The sequence below is a fragment of the Nicotiana attenuata genome, unplaced genomic scaffold, assembly GCF_001879085.1.
Source record: "Nicotiana attenuata strain UT unplaced genomic scaffold, NIATTr2, whole genome shotgun sequence".
In the NCBI taxonomy this organism is placed as follows: Eukaryota; Viridiplantae; Streptophyta; class Magnoliopsida; order Solanales; family Solanaceae; genus Nicotiana; species Nicotiana attenuata.
In genome coordinates this window covers 137049-158474 of record NW_017670310.1, presented here as the reverse complement: position 1 = coordinate 158474, position 21426 = coordinate 137049, and the positions used below count along the sequence as shown (strand labels likewise).

The following is a 21426-nucleotide window of genomic DNA, read 5'->3' as shown; positions in this document are numbered from 1 at the left end:
AAATGACACATATTCCTTAGGGTGCAAAATGCAAAGAAAATTAGTATGGGAATACATCTTTATAATAGTCGTGCGACCAAGATGTAAATACCTTGTCAGTAAAAAGGAGCACGAACGATCAAGGAAGAAGAGAGCGGCGGAGGAAAAATGGCGTCGAACGCAGCAGCACCATTCTGGAGGTCAGCGGGGATGACTTACATAACATACTCAAACCTGTGCGCTAATCTGGTTAGGAACTGCCTTAAGGAGCCTTACAAGTCCGAAGCCTTGACCCGTGAGAAGGTCCATTACTCCGTCTCCAAATGGGTCGATGGCAAACCTCAAAAACCCAGTAAGCATTCCCAATCTTCTTCCCTTTTATCGATTAATAACGTTGGTTGCTGCATGAAAGTATAGATCTTTCCGCTGATTCGATTGTAAGATAATATTCCAATAACTCGTTCAAATTTGCTTATTTCGATGGGTATTAGAATGGAAAAAGGTTGGACTTCTGACTGGCTGATGGGATTTTTTGGGCTGTGTGTGTGTCTGTTGAATTTTGTGGATCTTTTTGGTATTGTTAACTCTGCTAGGGTAGAGTTCTGAGAGTGCTCTAACAATCTCACTCAACAAGGGCGGGTATAGTGTGTAAGTTATGGGTTCTCACGAATCTAGTAGCTTTGGATCATACCTTGTATGTGTTAAAAAATTCACTAAATAAGTACAAGAATAGATTTTGGACCATGTAAATCAATTGAACTATAATGGAATCCCGAACTCGAATCAAAGTTTAAATTCTGAATTCCAATAAAAAAGAACTTTGGTGGATTTGTATCCTCTACACTCCCTCCATAGCATCAGTTAGATAATGCAATAGGTGTCCTTACTGTATGATATGGAAGTTAGGTCATTAATTTCGTCGACTAAATGTTTGGCGTTACTTTTTATGTGGAAGTTGGACTATGCCAATGATTGCTTATACGTGCTTTTAGCTTTTGAGCTTAAACATCTTTAGAGGCTTGATAAATTTTGTTGTTGAAAAAGCTCTTTCAACGGTTGTAGTAACAATTGTTACAAGCAATCAAGTTTCATTAAGCTGAAAGCGAGAGGACAAGTGAAATGCTTATTTGTCACTACTAGTTTTCTTGAAAGATCACCAAGTCCATCTAAATTGGATAACCTTTTATCAATTTCATGTGTAATTAGGAAGTTGATTCACTAGGATAGTCATGCTTCATAGAATAATAATGTAAAGTAGTATTATCAACGACTTTGCATCATGATCTTTCAGAGTCAACATAGAGCTCATCAAAATTAAGTATAGAAATGTGTTGCTTCATATAAAATCTATATACCTTATCAACAACTGAACCCTATCCATTATTACTTAATGCTTGCAGTTTTTCTTTGCTACTTTAATTAGTATCATGAAATTTGCAATAATTTGGTCCTTGCTCGGGATACATTAAGCTCATATGTGACTCACCATATATCTGTTTTCTGTTATTAAAATGCAGCAAGAAAGTAAGCTTACATTTTTACAATGTCCAAAATATTTTGATGCCTTAGCTCTTTCATCTAAAGTACTTGCATTTTAGACAAGAGTATCAAGTACATCAATAGTAGAATTAGAGTTATAAATAGGTTTCGAAACGAAATAACCATTGGCTTTAATAAGATCAAATTCTTTGTTCATGCCTCTATTAGTTTCTAGCTCACCTATATCTAATGCCTTTTAGAGTTTTTTTTGTGAGATTTTTGAAGTTCATGAGAAGTTTGCAACACATTCAAAGTATTTGAAATCAATAATACTAGTTCTCCACTAGAACACACTTTTTAGAAACTGCAACAAGAGTTAGTGTTAGTTGATAAGCAAAATAATGAATAAAATTAACCATTCTACTTTCTTGTTCGATCAACATTTTATGACCACTGAGACCACTTTGCATAATGTTTTCCGCAGTATAACATTGTCTACGTACATAAGATAAACTCAAATAATGATTACAAGTATATCAACAATTGCTTTCTTTAGAGATAAAGCATTAGTATCTTGAAAATAACAACTTCAATAAACTTGCAAATCTTCTTTTATCAGCATATCGCAAAACAATAGCCAATTGCTTTTTACGTGACTCGTCTAAGAAATCATCAACAAAATCATCAAAATAGTCGCCCATTTAGATCCTCTGTTATAGCCTAAATTGTTTTTAGCTACATGCTATCACAATTTCTTTTTGAAATATTTGGAGAAGTCATCTTATTGTGTTTTGGAGCATTTTCCAACACATGTTCAGTTTTATCACATCTATTCGCGTATCATGAATCAATAAATTACCCTCGTTCAATGACGATTTACTTTTGTCATGATATCAATGTTCATGTTTAACTTGACCATATTGCATGTCAAATGCCACATGAATCGACTACTGTTGTTGCATCAGATTTTCACATTTTCTTTATAAACGTTGCATAGCGTTCATAATCAAACAAAAAAATTGTGAAGATCTATTATGGCAATAATAGTCAATCCATGCTGCATATGAAAGGCGATCTGATTAAGTATGAATATCGGCTTTATTTTAATACTTCAAGTGGTGTTGTTAGACTTTTCTAGCAGCGAGGATTCACATTCCACAATCATGGCTCCAAAGAACAACTCTAGGTATTTGAAATGAAATTGTGACCGCATGTAAAATAGAATCAACTAAAGCTATAATAGAGGATCCAAATGGTGACTATTTTCTCTAATAGTTGATGAATCTTTAGACATGTTACTGCAAAGAGCAAGTTGTTTTGAAATATATTGATAAAAAAGATTTGTGATGGAAAGGTTTGTTCATATTCAAGATATTAGTGATTATCGATAATTAAAGCAATTGTTGATATAGTTTTAATCAATTTTTAAGTTTATCTTATTTATGTAGAGAATGTTATGTTGAGCAAGCAAAGTAATATTAATGTTCGTAAAATGTTGATTGTACAAATAATAGATCGACCATTCTATTCATTTTTTTGCTCATCAACTTCAATTAACTGTTGTTGCAGTTTTTAAAAAGTGTGTTCAAGTTAGAGATATTATATATCGATTTCGAATACCTTGAATGTGTTGAAAGCTTTGTTTAAATGTGTGGATGCATTTCTCTGGTCTTAAAAAAAATTCAAGAGACATCAGATATGAGTGAGCTAGAAGTCGATAGAAACTTGAATTAAGAACTCAGTCTTGTTAGAGCCATTATAGTTGTTGGGGATCTCACTACAAGTCGTTTGAAATTTTTATTTGTATGTTTGGCTATATGGTTGATGTACTTGATACTCGTGTTGAATATGAAATACTTTTAGATAAAAGAGCTAAAGTATCGGGATATCTTGGAAGTTCAAAATTTGAGGTTGCTTTTTTGTTGAATATAATGACAGATGAAGCAAGATTCAAATATCACGATACTTGTTAAAATAGTAAAGATAAGGTTGCAAACATCAACAGATAATAGATCAGACTTACTTAAATATAAGGTTACATTTCGTATCAATCATGACATCTGATGCCTAATTTTGATGAGTTCTATGTCGATGAAGATCACAGCCTAAAGTTGTTGATCATACTACTTCACATTATTATGTTGTGCAAGTGTTCTATAAAATTGGCAACTTCAAGAATTTAATTAGGTGATAAGTGATTTGTTTCATAGAGTAGCTTACTTGAATCCAATAGATTCATTTTCTAACTTGACTATTAAGAAGATAGTGAGAACGGTTGAATTATATCTCGATGATCGAGGAATTTATCATAGTTGCTTGAGAGTCAGCTTGCTTATTGCGTTGTTGATGTTTGTGATATTGATAAAAGGTTCTATATTTTAGATGGATTTGATGATTTTTCAAGAAAACTAGTTGTTACAAAGAAGCTTTTTAAATATCCTCTTGTTTTCTCTTAGTGAAACTTGGTTTGCTTCTGTTAGTTGCCATCGAAATCGTTGAAAAAGCTTTTTCGGTAGTGACATTTATCAAGAATGACTAGCGGAATCAAATGGATGAATTTTATGGCAGTCGTGTAGTGCCTTATGTAGAAACAAAAGTATTGTGAACTATTTCTGAGTCTAATATAAATTATAAAAACATTTACAATTGCAATAATATATTTGAGACATGCTTTCACTAGTACAATTTCTTTTATTGACTTCTTCATGTTAGTTTTGATTTAAACAATTGTTAGGTCTACTACAAGTGTTTTTATAATATAGATAAATATTACGTAGTTTGATTTAAAATTTTCGATACACCTATTCAACAAAATAAATTTTTGTTTTTGTTTCATCAAAGATTGAAAACCGTAGCGAAGTTCCTGGTTTCGTCATTGTGGGCAGGGGCGGATTTAGGGGGGCGCAAGGGTGTTCACCCGAACACTCTTCGCCGAAAAATTACACTGTATATATATGGCAAAATCTGTGTTTTACCTCTATATATTAAGTTTTGAACACCCTTAACAGAATCCAAAAGTGTAGTTTAGTGGTCAAGGGTGTTCAAAATCTACATAAGGTTATGGGTTCAATTCCCACTAGCTACAAAAAATTTTTTTGAACCCCCTTCGTGGGGATCCTGCCTCCGCCACTGATTGTGGGGATACATGTTTGTATCCTATCGTTGTATTTTTTTGGATTTAAGATAACGATTTATTAAGAATATGAGGAGAACCACACCTGCAAGATCTACCTGTATCGCCTTGTCATTATACTTTTCTTCTTTTTCGTTGGTGAATTTTTTTTTTTTAGGTTCATGTTTCTACAAGATTGCTGTCTGATTTTTGTCCTTTTATAGCCAAAAAGTGTAGGGCATAGAGGATAGGATTGGCTCTCTGTTCATTTGTTATTTGCTTAAATTTGAGTCTTATTTTTATGACACAAGCTGCATCTTCTTCTTGTTTGGTATTCTAACATATACTTCTGCTGGTCTTTTTAACAGCCATCCGTTCAGATACTCCTGAAGAATGAGACCGAGGGTGGATCTTGGGCTTTGTTTCTTATATTATATAATTTTTTTGTACTGCCATGGCCTTGAAACCATGTAGTGCTCGTCTCCTGGAGCTTGCATTAACTATTAATCTTCTAATAACATAGCGCCTAGAATTTCGTCCTACGCTTGCTGGATGAAAATTGGCAAGTGATTCCGTTGATTAGCAATAATTTATGGCTACTATACTGTGTTAAAAGCCTCTGTCAGATTTAGAAATTTTGAGCCTTTGTCGAGCATGGCAAGTGGTGGTTTTTTCTTTTCACTGAAGTGACTGGCTTAAACTCATATCACATTGCCTAGGCTAATGCAAAATGAAGCATGATTATTCTTCTTGCTGTGCTGTTGAAATTTGTGCTGAATTGAGGAGCTACAGGAACTGTTTCTTCTCTTCTTTGCTTGCAGTCAAACTTTGTGTTTAACTATTCCTTACTTTCTTCTCTTATTTTTAAAATGGAATCGAGATGCATTGGAAAATATGAGAGGGAACAGACCTCCATGGTCAAGGAAACAACTTGCAATGAGTAAAACATAAGCATGCATTTTACAAGGTAAAAAGAAGGCGAAATGGCTTAATTTACAGGAAATTATGATGCAAGCTGCTTCTTAAACGATCAATTTTCTCTCTTTAAAATTGATTATTTAGAGAAAGATGAAAAGGCAAAACCAGTCAGGAAATTAGATGATCAATTTCTTCCATCCTCAAGTCACAACGGCTAAGCAAAACACAGACGCAGCTTGAGATTGTAGTCAATTTAACTTTTTTTTGTGCTTATAAAAGTAAGAATATGTAAGATGGGAAAAATTTACTGAAACAAGAGAGCAACAGGCATTCGCAGCCCAGTTGGGTAGAATAACATTTACTTTAATTGCCAACGGGTAGAATACATCTATTTCGGTAAAAAGTTACACTTTAATTGAACATTTACATCAAATCAAGAAGGATGTAAAAGAGAAATGAGTGGATGGGGAGTACAGAGAAAAAGGAAAAAATCTTACGAATTCCTTCTTAAAAAATCCTTTTATTACTTTTAAAATAATGTAAATTATTTTTAAAAAAAAGGAAAAAAAGATATTCAAGTTGGAAATGAGAATGACATAACATTGGAGGAATTAAAAATTCCCAAATATCCAATTTCAACGTCAGAAAGAAAAAACAATTGTATCACTACCTTATCTTATCATCCTACTTATATTGGAAAAAGAAAATTATTATACTATCATTAGTGCTCCATTACTACAAAAATAAAAATAAAAAATAAAATTATTAGGCAGAGACTACTTCGCAGAACCTTCGTCTTCCTCCCTGTCGCCGGCTTCTTCACGTTTCAGGGACAGGGACGGATTTTTCTATGTATAATATCTACATATATACACAAATAGTGCCTTCTTTTCTGTTTCCTTTTTCTCCTAATTTGATACTACTAATTTCGATTCTAATTTCTGTAATTTACTGAGTTTGCGCATTCAAATCAGTGTATTCAATTGGCTGATTCACTATTTTCAACTGACAAAAGTGTTGAGATGGGATCTATAGGGGAGAAGGTAGACCTTGAATCTGATGAGGAGATCCCTTTTAGTTCATCTCATAATGCTATAAACAAGACAGAAACTCTACATTTTGAGGCAGCAGCTCATATGGCGTCACCTAGAAGTTTCTACTCATATTCGAGAGTTTTAAGGAAGATGGATCAGATCAGCTTTATGAGGAGTATATACATTGTTATACTTAAAGCAAAGATCAATATTTTGCTTCCTTTTGGACCTCTGGCTATACTGCTACACTATGTTACAAAAAAACATGTATAAAGTCTCCAACTTTAACTTTTGCCATATATCTTTGTTTTTAGCTATGGTAGTCTGTTATAGCAGATTTTTTTCTGTATTACTAATCAATAGTACTTGCAATTACCTTTAAAGTGACTTGATTGTATAAATAATTTTCAAATCGCTAGTCCTTAGAAATTAAACACAAATGATTTATACACTGACACTAGAGTAGATTTTTCACACTATCAGTATAATATAGCAGGTTACTTACCATATATTCTATATTAGTCTATGTTTGTTTTCCATTTCAATTATTTTTTTTTAAAAAATTTAGTTGCTTTATTTATTTATCTTGGATTCATTTCGATATTTCAGGAATGGGTCTTTTTCTTCAGTTTAGTGGGGATTACACCCTTAGCTGAGCGTTTGGGCTATGCAACTGAGTATGTTTATGCTCTTCAAGTTATTTTACTTCTCCTTAGCTACTAAATTCTTTTACACTCATTGAATTCCTTAATTTTCTTCATACAATGTTGAATAATACTGGGTATGTTGTTGTTGTTGTAGGCAGCTTGCATTTTTTACTGGGCCTACAGGTACACATTTGTTTATTGGTTGTTTTACCATATGTTGTTTGTTTTTGTTTTTGAGGAATAAGTTTTGAACTTTTTCCTTTTGAGTGAATTATTGAGAGAAGCTTCTCAAATTGCTTGCATAATCTCAATAAAAAAGCTACTAGGCGATTTCTTTCCATCTACCTAAACCTTCATGGCGGAGTTACGTGGTATCTCTGCTAGTGGGAGGCAGTAGATACTCGGTGGAATAGTCGAGGTGCGCGCAAGCTGGCCCGACACCACCGTCATTAAGCAGGAATCTCAATGTTTAAGTTGAATATCAATTCCGCCACAGAGTAACTTGAAAATGTGAGTTAAGTTTGGTTTTTACCGAGGGATTGAGTAATGAGGAAAGATTAGTTGAATTTGAGATGTGCAACAATTGAATCAGTCAAGTATTTTTTCTTGGAGTGGGTTCCACATTACCACTTGAGGAACTAGAAACCCCTTGAAGTAAATTTTTGGATTTCATCCTCCTTGACTCGAATCACTAGATATGATTTTCTTGCTACTATTTTAATGGTTATATACTCTTTGTGTACTTCTGCTCTTCTGCTTGCCTTTGATGGAAGTTTTAAGTCGTGCATTTGTTTACAGACCTAGCACATTTCTTTTGATTATTGGGATGACCTTTTCTGTTTTCTGATGTATAGTTGGGGGCCTTCTGAATGCTACATTTGGCAATGCGACTGAAATGATAATCTCATTATATGCATTGAATAATGGAATGATGAGGGTCGTTAAACAATCCTTGCTGGGTTCTATTTTGTCAAATATGCTCTTGGTGCTTGGATGTGCTTTCTTCTGTGGTGGGATTGTTCATCATCAGAAAGTCCAGGTTTTCAGTAAGGTGATTATCTTCTGATCAACCGTGTCATCACGAAATGTCCAATGAAGTTAACACTTTTGTCTTTTGTGAATGTGATGCTTCACTGTAATTTCGTATTATCTCAGCTATAATGTGCTCTCACTAATGTTATATGCTAATATTAATGATAATTATTACATTGCAGGCAACTGCTATCGTGAATTCAGGATTGTTATTGATGGCAGTCATGGGCATATTGTTTCCGGCTGTACTTCATTTCACGCACACAGAAGTGCATTTTGGGAAGTCAGAGCTGGCTCTTTCAAGGTTTAGCAGTTGCATAATGCTGATAGCATATGCAAGTTACCTATTTTTTCAGCTCAAGAGTCAACAAAATCTATATAGTCCTATCAATGAGGTAAATTGCTGAAAATCTTGGAATTTATTTCTGATTATTCAGCTTGTACGATTTCTCTAAGGTAGTCTGCGGCATTAGCTGTTGACAACTATGTTTTCCTATTTAGTAATCAGAGGCCTGTTATGGAGGAGTAAGGTTTGCAGAAAATTTCAGTTTTTTGTTCCCAAATAACCTTGTACCAAGAACTCGTACTATGATAATGTGACATATCAACTCGTGTTGCTGCAGGATACATTAGTTTGATCTAATTCTCTAATATGTGAACAGGATAGAGAAAATAATGCCGAAGATTCTGATGAAGAAGAGGCCCCTGAGATAACACAATGGGAAGCTATAGGGTGGCTTGCTATTTTGACAATATGGATATCTGTGCTATCTGGGTATCTCGTTGATGCTATCCAGGTGACCTTTCTTTTCTTCTTTTATTTTATTGACTTTTTTGGTTGTAGGCACTTTTTCACTGCTGTATTGAAAATGCTATCATTTTTTGGTAAGTTAGTTGCTAATTTTCTGCGTGATAACCTGCTGACTTTAGATAATTGAGATAGTGACTATCGTACTTTCCCCTTATCTTTTTTCCTGTTGTGTTAATTAATCAATGCTTTGTTGATTTAAGTAACTGAAGCTTTCATGAACTATACTTGGCCAGCATAATGATCCTTGTTTGATTTTCACTCTGCATGGTCTTTGGAGCCTTTGTGGTGTGTTTTCCTCTCTTTCGTGTGCCTTGAAATAACTTGTTGGAGCCCTGCAATGATGACCACTGTGTTATGTAGTGATGGCACAGTTTAAGGTTCACTATGAGGTTCAAAATGCACAACAATTGTTAGTTACACAAGATGTTGTAATTAAGGCTTCATGCGCTACGAGCTATTCTGACACCCCACCATAAACTATTGAATGTTATATTTTTTAATGTCTTTCACCATATCTTTATGGAAAAGGTGAGTGAAATGTGAAGTTGCAAGGTGATTAATTTCCCTTTTAAAGATAAGACCTTAGAAAATTATGGTTACCTGATTAATAAAAGAAAGGATTTTAGTAATTTATGAATTATATGAATATACTTCCTGGTAATTTTCTCACTTGGAAAATTTTAAAAAGAATCTGATGAAGCATTTGGTCAAACATTATATTTTCCCGACTGTTGGAAGTAGAATTTGGTCATTCAATCTGTTTCTAAGAGAGTACTTATTGTTTTCCGAGTTAGTGTTGCCTCATTTCTGTCTCAGGTGAAATTACATCCAATATGTATAGTGAGACAATACAAATGTATCTGCATGGATTAGCTGACCACACCGAACACTATGTGGCCATCTGCAATATGTAGACTGATCAATGATTTAAAATTGACTAAAATTTTGGGAATGTAACTTTATGAATGCCACTGCAGCATAACTTTAGATTGGAGATCAGTTTCCTGACCTGCCATCAGGCCATTCGCCAGAAGAATATGTTTGGTATTGTCATTTGACGAAGTGCTTGAAAAGGATTTCAAACTGATGGGGCTGTATGTTTGATCAGTGAATTGAAAAGACTATAGGGCACTTCTGCTTTCCTTGGGAAACATGAAAAATATACACGTTTTCTTCTCATAAGCTTCACTAACTGTGTATTATATTAACCAGCAAGTTTGACAATTATCTTCTGAGATGGCTAATATAACCTCGATGTTAAAGTAATTTTGATAATCGAGTGAAATTTCAGAGGATAGTCTAACATTTTCTTCCCTTGTAAATGTGTATCATACGTGGTGTATTATTAGCCAGCAAGTAATAAAGATTCTTTGAGTTAGTTAAGAATTCCCTGCAGCGTTTGGCCAAGAAGAATTTGCTTGTGTTGTGACTTGCCCCCTTCAGAGCAAATGGTATTGATTTTAAGTGTCTCGTTTAGGTTATATGAGGGTACTTGGCTCACACGCTGATCTTCTTCTTTTTCCTAAATAATCACTTTGGGTTCTGGCTGAGTTGCAACTTTTAACTGTTGATCGTTATAGTGGAATATATTTGTCTTCGTTGGTAGAGATCTTGCTGGAAGCAATTTTTTTCCCATTTTATTTGTTAATCAATTTCAATCTTTCATCTTGTAATATTTCCCCAATTCCATATATCCGATTGACAATATCATATGCAATTTCATGGTTATACCATTGACTTCAATCACCATTAGATTAAGTGATACAGGCACCTACATTTTGGTAAATTCAAGCTTCACGCATATATCTGAACATTAAAAATTTTGTTTAAGTTCTTTTGATTTTTGATTTTCTGTATGTTCTTCATCATAATTTGTTCATATTGCTAACTTGATTTCAGGGAGCATCTGACTCAATGAACATGCCGGTGTCTTTTATTAGTGTCATCCTGCTTCCAATTGTTGGAAATGCTGCAGAACATGCAAGTGCAATCATGTTTGCAATGAAAGATAAGCTTGTAAGTTCTTGAAAAACCATATTCACTATCTCATTTGCTCCAGAATAGGTTGCTAACGGGGTATTGTTTGCAGGATATTACACTTGGTGTTGCAATTGGGTCATCAACTCAGATATCAATGTTTGTGGTAAGACATTAAAATGTGATACAAGAATCATCTGAATTAAGTTTGGAAAATATCCGATGACAAATATTTTATTTTTTACTTTTTAATTTTAATTCATACAGGCAGTCCTGAGAACATACTGGATTTGTTTGTTTGTTTGTTTGTGTGGTGTACATTTAGTGCAGTCAGTTTGTAGTTATTCAAAATTTATAATAGAGCATGTAAATCAAGTTGCTTAGCTGTAGATCTCATGCTTTTGATAATGCAGATTCCATTTTGTGTTGTTGTTGGTTGGTTCATGGGAAAACCAATGGACTTGAACTTCCAATTGTTTGAGACTGCTACACTCTTTATCACAGTGCTAGTCGTGGCGTTTATGCTGCAGGTTTGTCATCTAACCCTTCTGCTGCCACCCCCACCCCACACCAATTGGACAATTGAATAAAATAGATGATGTTGTCCAGCATGCTCCCTATCCTATACTACTCAGCCATTAAAGGATTGCTACTAACTCTAATTGTTACTTTGCAATATGCAGGAAGGAACATCAAACTATTTTAAGGGATTGATGCTTATTCTATGCTATCTCATTGTTGCAGCCAGTTTCTTTGTACATGTTGATCCATCAAAAGGTCAGTTTGTACATTCTTTCCTTCTAAAGTCTGAGCATATATTTTTTTTTTTTTTTGATTAGACAGTAGTTTTGTTAAAGACTTCAAGACACCAAGTTGGTGTTATTTGTCGAAAATAGAGTAAATTAGATGCAAACCAATGTCCAAAAAAATTAAATTCTGCTAACCACATAATGCAATATGATGTTTTGCACCAAAAATACGAATAGACTAGAATAACATCTCCGTATTTTCCATCTCTTCAAAGTTTCAGTGTCCTTTCTGGTTTGAATCTGCTCCTCCAAGTGTTCTCTTTGTCACCATTGAACACAATCCTTTCCAACAAAAGTTTCACCCGCTAACTGTAATATGTAACCTAAACATAAGTCTTTGCAATAAATTCCATAGCCACATTTATGCAAGCTCACTACTTAATAGTTGCCAAAATTACTCTTTTACAGTTCTTAGATTAGTTCTGTTTGTTGGCAGATCCCCCTATTACAAGCCCACTTCCTCTAGCTGCATATCTAGACTTTGCTTTGAGCTTTCAAGTACTAACTGCTTATTTTGATACACTGCTGAATTGAGGTTGTGATGTGTTAAATATCCTGTTTGTTTTCCCTCCTTCCCCAACCCCCACAAATTTTGGATCACAAAAAATTGGCCATTAACATTTCTTGCATGGGCGTGGTGCAGAAGGGGAATAAGTATAGTCTCAGCGGTGATACTCATGCCTCAGCAAATGAACTCTTCGACTACTGGCGATGAATCAAAAGTGATGAGCCTAACAAACTGCACTCTGCCCAAGTGTTGGCTAAATCTGCAGTGCAGATTGTCGTGGTGAAGTGGTAGATGGGTTCTTTTACAATGGAAAACTCAATGGTTGGGGTGAACTGTTGGCTTCTTATTCGACGTTTATCCATGTTGTATCATTTTCTTTAGCAAACAAACAGTTTCGGCTTCTTCCCTGCTGTATATCCAAGCTGATTTTATATTCTTCCACTTGGTGAGAAATTATAGAAGGGTGGGCGCAGTAGAACAATTTTTCTTCCAAATATAAGATTTAGGAGATATAAATGTTGTACTTTATTTATATATATCCATAGTGACCCCCAGATTGGGGTTGAGATGTAATTGTTGTAATGGATCCTTGGAAAAAATTCTTACACAGCTTTAATGTATTGTAGCAAGGCATGCTTGTCACTGGATTATTCAGTCTTTTGCATAGTATTGGTTAACTGCACGGATTTGTGCTCTTCTGGCTAAAGACGAGGTGTTGGCTATAAAGTTTACTTAGTTAAAACTTAAAACCTTGACTATGTATGAGGTTGCATTTTGCTAAAACGTTTATTTAGTGGGCGTTTGGACATAAGAATTGTAAAATTCCAGAAAAAAGTGAAAAAAAAATTCAAATGAAAATGGTATTTGAAAATTAGAGTTGTGTTTGGACATGAATATAATTTGGGTTGTTTTTGAAGTTTTGTGAGTGATTTGAGTGAATTTTGAAAATAGCTTTTTGGAGTTTTCAAATTTTCAAAAAATTCCAAAATGCATCTTCAAGTAAAAATTGGAAATTTTATGACTAAACACTGATTTCGAAAAAAAGTGCAATTTTTTTTATGTCCAAACGGGCTTTTAGTTAAAAAACTTAGCTAGCGTTTGGCCATAGATCCCAAATTTATTTTGAAAAATCTGATTTGGGTGAAGTTTGGTTTGAAGATGAAAATGTGTTTGGACATACGTTTTCAAAACATATTTTCCAACTTTATTTTGAAAAAACATGTATATAATTCCCAAGTTTTAGGATTTTGGCCCAAATTCAGCTCAATAGCTGATTTTGGAATTTGAAAATTTTGATTTGGGATTTGGCCAAAATATGAGCAAAATTTATGGCCAAACATGAATTTTGAAAATAAATCTCAAATTTATTTTGACAAAATTTATGACCAAACGGGGCCTTAAAGTACTGACAATTGTGTATGTGTATTGTTTGCTAAAACGCTTACTTCCTAGACCTAAGGTTCTTTTGGTATGGAATCATTTTATTCTGGAAATAATATGGAAGCATTTTTAGGCATTTGATATGGTATGAAAGTAGGTGGAAAGGGTACAAGGATGGTGTTTAAAGATTTACTCAAAACTGACAACAATTAGACATTCTTTCTTAAGTTTAGGACCACAAATTCCAAAAGTCTTCATTCTTTTTTAAACTTCGTGCCCAGTCAAATAAGTTCACATAAGTAACATGAAGTAACATTTACAGTACACATATGAAGTTAAGGACATGATGTCCTAAAGTTTAACGGAAGGTGCAAATAAAGGATGCGTTGTCCTTAATATTTACACAACATTCATGAAGTTTAGGACACTATGTCCTTAATATTTACACGGCACCCATGTCTAGCACAGGGGTATTTTCGTCCGGGCGGGTAAAATTTTATTAAGCCTGGCTAAAGAGTAAATACATTTTAAGCAGTGGTTAAAAAATAAAGACATCTCTAATTAGTGACTAACTGTGCACGCACTTCCCCCGTAACTTTAACGTCTCCGGCACAAAAATTTCACCCCATTTAAAAGGAAAAAAAAACGGATTTTTACGTGAACTAAACTAGCCCTTTCCTAACCTACAGAAGGAGGGCAGAATGTAAAGAGAAAACAGAGAATCCTAGTTGGGCAACCATTTATAGCTATTTGTAACTAGTGATGATTACTCGGTGAGATAATTTTACCACTAAATAACGTCTAAGCATAAAATTATCATTTAAAGTAAATTGTTCAAATGAAAACGGTTAAATAAATAAAATGAAGTTGGGCAAAATATGTCATGCATGAGTATTAAAGAAGAAGAAAGTATCTTTTATTTCCAAATTTGAGTTTATTACATGTCAATGATGCTTAGTATTGGTGTTAACATAAGCGGCAACACCGGCACCACCACCTCCTCCAAAGCCTCCACCTATGCCTCCAAATCCACCACCACCACCAGCGCCGCCTCCCCATCCGCTTGTTCCCTTTCCAAAACCACCTCCTACTCCTCCACCAATTCCTCCATGTCCTCCTCCTATCAAAGGTATACCAGGAACAACGCCATATCCGACAGGAACACCATCATATCCTTGACCAGGTACTTGTCCTATTAAAGGTACACCGTCAGGTCCTAACAATGGTATACCAGGAAGAACACCATCGGGTCCCTCGATCAAAGGAATACTACCATATCCAAGCCCAAGTCCTTCAGGTAATCCTCCTCCTATAGAAGGTATGGTGCCAGGTATACCACCATATCCTAGTCCAGGTCCTCCAGTGCCACCAGGAATTTGTGGTACAGGCCGTCGTCCTCCGCCTATAAAAGGTCCAATAGGCACATAACCGTACTTTTGACCCGACAATCTTGCTATACCATGAGGTCCATCATCATATCTTTGCCTATTTGAAAGTGCATCAGATATTCTATCTTTCCTACTCCATTTACCATCACCTTTACCACTTTCACCATCAATCCCATTCCTCCTACATGTCTTAGCTCCTTCACCTATGCAATCATTCTCCGCCAATTCCCTACTTTTAATGCTCCCAACTAAATATGTACACAAAACCAATATTAAAACGCCCATCTTCACCATTTTTATTCCTCAACCATTTCAAACACATACTACCTTTTTATAGCTATGAAAAAGATCTGATTGTTTGATGGCTTTCAACAGAATCAAATGTGAAAACAAAGAAAGACAAAGAGAGCAAGTCAAATCATAAACCCATGCCAGAGAGATTACGTTACGTAAGTAGTTGAACATTATTAGAGAACGTTACACTACTTGTTCAAGATTAGAAACGTTACACAAGTTGTTGAAGATTACTTAATAATTTTCATTTGGCTCTCAAAATTTTGTATTTCTAGCTAGGTATCATAATTGTACTGCTTTAATTATACTGTCTCACTTGTTAGTCTTCTAGATTTGATGTTTGAGTGCAACATTAATAGATGTGTGCGCGTCGTTGAAGGAGAGGATGACGTCATGCAAACATTTTTTAAAATATAATCTATTACTAGTATATGTGCGGATAAAATAAATCATGTTGTGTGATCTAATTTGTTTGACCATATTATATCATATTGCGTGAATTATTATTATTTTTTTTAATCCAGTGAAACATGCCCAATAAGAAAATAGATGAAATTAGAAAAAGATTCATATTGACATCGAATAACTATTCAGTTCCTCACTTTTTTTATTATATAATATGCTATATTTATTATTATTTTATTTGCTATTATGGCGTTTTATTAGCTTGTTACTGACTTAATATTTTTGTAATTATCTCTTTTTAATATAATATTGATATAGGATATATTATACTCTTAGAACTTTTCTTTTGAAACGTTTTTTCCATTGTATATCTTCATTTGAATTCATCAAAAATATAAATTATTTTTTTCCTTTTTAGTTATAAATCTACCAATGGTTTAAATAATAGTTATTTTTATATTATATGCCAAGAAATTAAGTTTTTCTTCTCCTTTGACTTTTTATTAAAATTTTGATTTTTAAGATTTAATTATTAAAGTCAACTATCGTTTAAAATTATGCTTTATTGCTTGATATTCTTTTATTACCTAATATTTTTTGTTTCTGAATTTATCTATTAAGATGTAACTTACATGATATTTTACATATGTATGATTTTTGTCAATAAAACTTAAAACGTTTTCTGATATGAAATTCTAATACATTTTATCATTTTATAATTTTATGCCATGTTTTCTTCTTATGTTCCTCGATTATCGTTATTGCTTTATTCGTTGCTCAGTATAATTGCATTATCATATGAATTTTATTAGTTTGTCTTTAGATTTAATGTCCTTGCTTATTACCTCCTTTAATATAATATAGATTTCTTAATCATGAGAAAGTTGATTATTAATTTATTACTCTTTTACTTGAAATTCATTCATTGTTCTATATTTTTTTATTTTTGACTTTATCTACTATGTTTTTAGTTATATTTTTTTATTTGCATGATTTTTCTCATTATAATTAAAAAGATACTTTCTCATCTCAAATTCAAATAACTTTTATCACTATAATTTTACAATTAAAAATTTTCGTTTTCTCGTGAGTAAGTTTATTTATTCGTTACTTGAATTGGCAGCTTTTTATTTTTTCTTATTTTAAAAATCTAACTTGAAACTACTCCCCAATTTGAATGGGCAGTTCCTTTTTATTTTTATTTTTTTCATTTTCATTTTTAATTATAAAATAACTAAACTCCAACTTTTTTGGAGCTGTCCTAAAAATCTACATTTGTCATCTTATGATCATATTATTCTTTTTAAAATATGGATAGATATTTTATTAATTTTTTTAATATTTTGATTTAGTTATTTATTATTAATTAATTAAGAAATAAGTTATATGGCTTTTTCGGGTTATGCCATATGGCTGAATTAGTTATTAGTTAATAGCTAATTAGTTAATATATGACATGTGACCAATTTTAATGCTGCCAATAGGCTTAAAGATGAGGCTTTTTTCTTTCCTTTTAATAATATATAGATAGATGTGATTTAAGCAAATTCCATTTTCTCTCTATTAAAATAAGTACTTCATTCGATTTTTGATCATTTAAAACATTAATCATCTTAAGATAATTTTTTTTTATTACATCACATACTAAAATATTTTATATAAGATGCCAATTTATTTCTATTATAGAAATAAACAATAATATATGCTCGGCCAAAGAATAAATAATAAATAGTAAGTAAACTATTTATTATTTTCATATAATTTAAAATGTTATCCAGCACAGATAATATTACACCCTTCATCAACTGGTTTGACATTGTTGAATGGGAAATCAAATACTTTTAATAACAAGATGTTATAATAGAAATTTTGTATTAGTAGGTATCATAATTGTACTGCTTTAATTACACTACGTGCCTTGTTAGTCTTCTAGATTTGATGTTTACGTGCAGCTGTAATGATCTGACCGGTCGTTTTTCTTTCTAGATCCCCGTTTCCCTAAATAAGACTCCCCGTATGTGCTTTAACTGTTTTACAACTTACGGGATGGTTAGTTCGGAATTTAGAAGGGTTCGGATTGAAATCGGAACACTTGGTTCCTTAATGTTGGCTAAATAATGAACATATGGAGGCCAAGTTTTTTACAACAATGGAGGCTTATTGCTCATGAAGGTGCCAATGGATTTGGAGAATTGGGTCAGGAAGTTAAAATGCTTACACTAACTAGCCTTAGTCCAATTGAGGCTCAAGAATTCCAAGAAATTGAAGAAGTCCAAGAATCCATTCAAGATTAGGATTTCTTTCCCTTAAAGATTGAGATTTCTTATTTCTTATTTCCTAGTAATTTAATTTTGATTTTAGTAGGATTATATATTTGTAGTTCTAGTCAAACTAGGATTGTTAGTTGGTATCAAGTGAAGAGCAACATGATGAAAACTTGGAATAAGTAACTGAATAAGGAGATGATGGAGAATACCTTATGATCCAACGCGTTCTTCATTCAGATTTTAGCAAGGAAGAACCATGGTTGCGACACAATATTTTTCATACACATTGTACATCTAAGGGAAAGGTTTGTACACTCATCATTGATCCAGGAAGTTGCACCAATGTAGTTCTGAAGAAATGGTTAACAAATTGGGGTTTGAGATAGAGCCATTGCAGAAGCCATACCGCATGAGGTGGCTGGATGAAGGAAGGAATGTACAAGTTAATAAACGACACCTTATTTCTTTCTCTATTGGTAAGAATTATCAAGATAAGGCCTGGTGTGATGTAATGCCTATGGATGCTGGCCACTTAGTACTTGGGAGACCATGAGAATATGACAGAAGGGAAATTTATGATGGCTTCAAGAACACTTATTCTTTCGTCAAGGATGGAAAGAAGATCAAACTGCTGAACCTTGAAGATTTAAAGAAGTCAAATCCTAAAATGAAGGAGACATACATTACACAAGCTAAGGTAGAAGAACACTTGAAGGAAGGAGAGGAAGTGCTTGTTGTAGTGCCTAAGGAAGTGGAATATATCACCATGAAAGAGTCATTAGAAGTCAATGACCCACGACTTCAAGCAATATTGGATGAGTTTCATGATGTTGTTTCTGATACTACATCTTCTTCCTTACCACCAATGAGGTCAATCAACATCAAATTGATTTAATTCAATGTTCACCACTTCCGAATAAAGCAGCATATCGAATGAATCCAACACAACAAGAGGAACTTCAATGACAAGTCAAGAAACTACTAGATCGTGGACTAGTAAGGGAAAGTTTAAGTCGTTGTGTTGTACCTGCTGTAATAACTCTTTTTTTTTATATACTTAATAATTGTGAGATTGAAGAATTAATTATTTTTTTAGTTATTGGGCCTAAGCTTGTAAAGAAAAATTTATGATAATATATGATACAGTGTATTAAATAAGTGGTTGGAGGCTAATTGCACATTATAAATTAAGAATTAGAAATACGTAATTTTGATTAGTTAATTATAAATTATAAAGTGGGCCAGGCCCACTGTTTACTAGTTGATCAGGTGATATTTGTTGGAATTTTTACCTCCTATAGCAAAGGTTAACACCTTATTTCTTTTAAATAAATATCATTTAAAAAAATTATATTCTATAGATAACTTTTAAAGTTTATAGCAAAATATTTAATTTTGGTAACCTCCTAGCCCTAAGCCACTAAATACGCTAATCGGTTACAATATTTTCTTTCTCTCTCTACTTTGATACATACCATTCTCTTCCCCCATCCCATTAAAATTTCCGATTCTCTTCCTCTTCTCTGTCTAGTTCGCTTGCTATTTTCTCCTCCGTCGATATCCTCCATTGTAGTAGTGAATAACTCCTCTGCTGTGTATGGGAATGAGCCCTAAACCAACATTCCTAGTGTATTTTCTAACTTCAGACTCTGATAGCCCTTCCCCTGAATTGTAGTTGTGAGGACGATCGGCTAAGCTTCCTCCCGAGGCATATTCGAGAAGTAAGTTGTTAAGGGTGACACCATCTTCTTGGGTAATATTAACTCTGAAATAGTGAATAATGTAAGGCAAGTCTTCAAACATGCGGAGGAATGCCCTTTCTTCTTGCAACGATCCAGAACGATTGAGTATGCAAGATTTAACTGCAATGGAGGTGGAAGACGCTCTAACGCTCTGCATTGAAACTAGGGTTTGTCCTTGAACAGAGACGACAGAGTTTGGAGCTGAGCAACTTGATTTTATGTTAATATATTTCAACTTGATTGAGTTGATGCAGTGCAGGACATAATTGAAGAATTAAACAGGTCTCTGAAGTTTCCAGTGCGGCCGCACTACCATTTTGTGCGGTCCGCACTGGTACAGGGTGACAAAAATTGCTCTCTGAAGTTTGCCACCACGGCCGCAGTTGATTTGGTGCGGTCCGGGGTGGACCACCGCGGTCGCAGTCCATTTTGTGTGGACCGCGGTGGGTTACTGAGTTGGAATTTAACAAAAGTGACCAGTGCAGACTGCGGTCCATTTTGTGCAGCCGCACTGGTAGGTGAGAATGGGCCCCAGGGTTTTTTGTATAACTAGACCCTGAGGGATTCTTTGACCCTTTTCGCAAAGTTGAATCTCAGAGCATATTGTTACTGTTCATTCCCTGAAATTGATCGTAAAAACTTGCTTAGCATTGATTAACTTCACTTCATCTCAATATCTGGCAACATTTCACTAAATTCTTCTTAGTTAATTGTGTAATTTCATTTTATTTTCATTTCTCTTAGCTTGTAGTTCTTCTTCTTCCCGTAGTTAGTTCGAATGCTAGGTTAGACTAGTTTAAATGATAATTCTTGTGGACTTAGTAGTTTTAGGTACTGGGTAATTGATTAGAGACCCTAATTAGGTGGAAATTTGGACTTAAAAGCAAAATCTGATAAACCCTAACTCAGTGCCATGTCTGGGCACGTAGCGCAGACCGCGGTCATTTCTGTGCGGTCCGCGGTGCCATCTTGTGTCCAGGTGACCTTTGCCTAGTGCGGCCGCACTACATTTTGTGCGGTCCGCACTGGCCCAGTGCGGCCGCAGTTGGTTTTGTGCGGTCCGCACTAGTAAGATTCAGAGACCAGGTTTTTGGAACCCCATACCTGTACGGACCGCGGTCATTTGTGTGCGGTCCGCGGTGGCCTCAGTGCGGCCGCACTACCATTTGTGCGGTCCGCACTAGGCAACTCCTGCAACATTTTCATTTGTCTGCAACACTGTTTTATGTCTACCCATTGATACTAACAAGTTATTTGAATTGTGTTTCCAGACAATGGTGAGACAACAAGGAAAAGGCTTAAAACAACCGGGAAAAAGAGAACCCTCTCGGGGAGCGAAGAAGAAGATGGTAAAACTCACTCCCCAAGCTCGGGAGAACATAAAAAAGACCAGAAAATAATCAAAGCTGCAGACAGAGCTGCTTCCTATTCCTCGGGGAGTGAGTATCAACCATCAAGGGAAATATCTTCAAACTCCATGCCAGAATATGTTGAAGACTGGCCGGAGAGATTCAGGCTAAGAGATACCCCTCCACCATCACCCACTGCCAAAGCACCAGAGCATATTCCCACTGAGTCGTCTGAGGGCTCAGCAGCCGGCAGTGGTGATTACTCCACCTCTCCCATAGCTTCATTATCCGGTGA

General features: G+C 34.5%; 3 protein-coding genes across 3 annotated transcripts; 2 read left to right on the top strand and 1 right to left on the bottom strand.

Moving 5' to 3' along the window:
- Positions 1-74: 74 nt before the first annotated feature.
- LOC109237613 (ATP synthase subunit epsilon, mitochondrial) lies at positions 75-5321 on the top strand. Its single transcript, XM_019403932.1, has 2 exons — positions 75-331; positions 4939-5321. The coding sequence occupies exons 1-2, from the start codon at positions 148-150 to the stop codon at positions 4965-4967; spliced, it is 213 nt and encodes a 70-aa protein (XP_019259477.1). The 5' UTR covers positions 75-147; the 3' UTR covers positions 4968-5321.
- Positions 5322-6210: 889 nt separating this feature from the next.
- LOC109237612 (vacuolar cation/proton exchanger 2-like) lies at positions 6211-12960 on the top strand. The gene is made up of 11 exons (XM_019403931.1): positions 6211-6789; positions 7132-7199; positions 7324-7352; positions 8024-8220; positions 8384-8596; positions 8864-8998; positions 10912-11028; positions 11102-11155; positions 11403-11519; positions 11673-11766; positions 12442-12960. Exons 1-11 carry the CDS (start codon positions 6511-6513, stop codon positions 12450-12452), a joined length of 1314 nt encoding a protein of 437 aa, XP_019259476.1. The 5' UTR covers positions 6211-6510; the 3' UTR covers positions 12453-12960.
- A 1670-nt stretch (positions 12961-14630) lies between these two features.
- Positions 14631-15368, bottom strand: LOC109237606 (glycine-rich cell wall structural protein-like). The gene has a single exon (XM_019403926.1). The coding sequence runs from the start codon at positions 15366-15368 to the stop codon at positions 14631-14633; it is 738 nt and encodes a 245-aa protein (XP_019259471.1).
- Positions 15369-21426: the final 6058 nt, after the last annotated feature.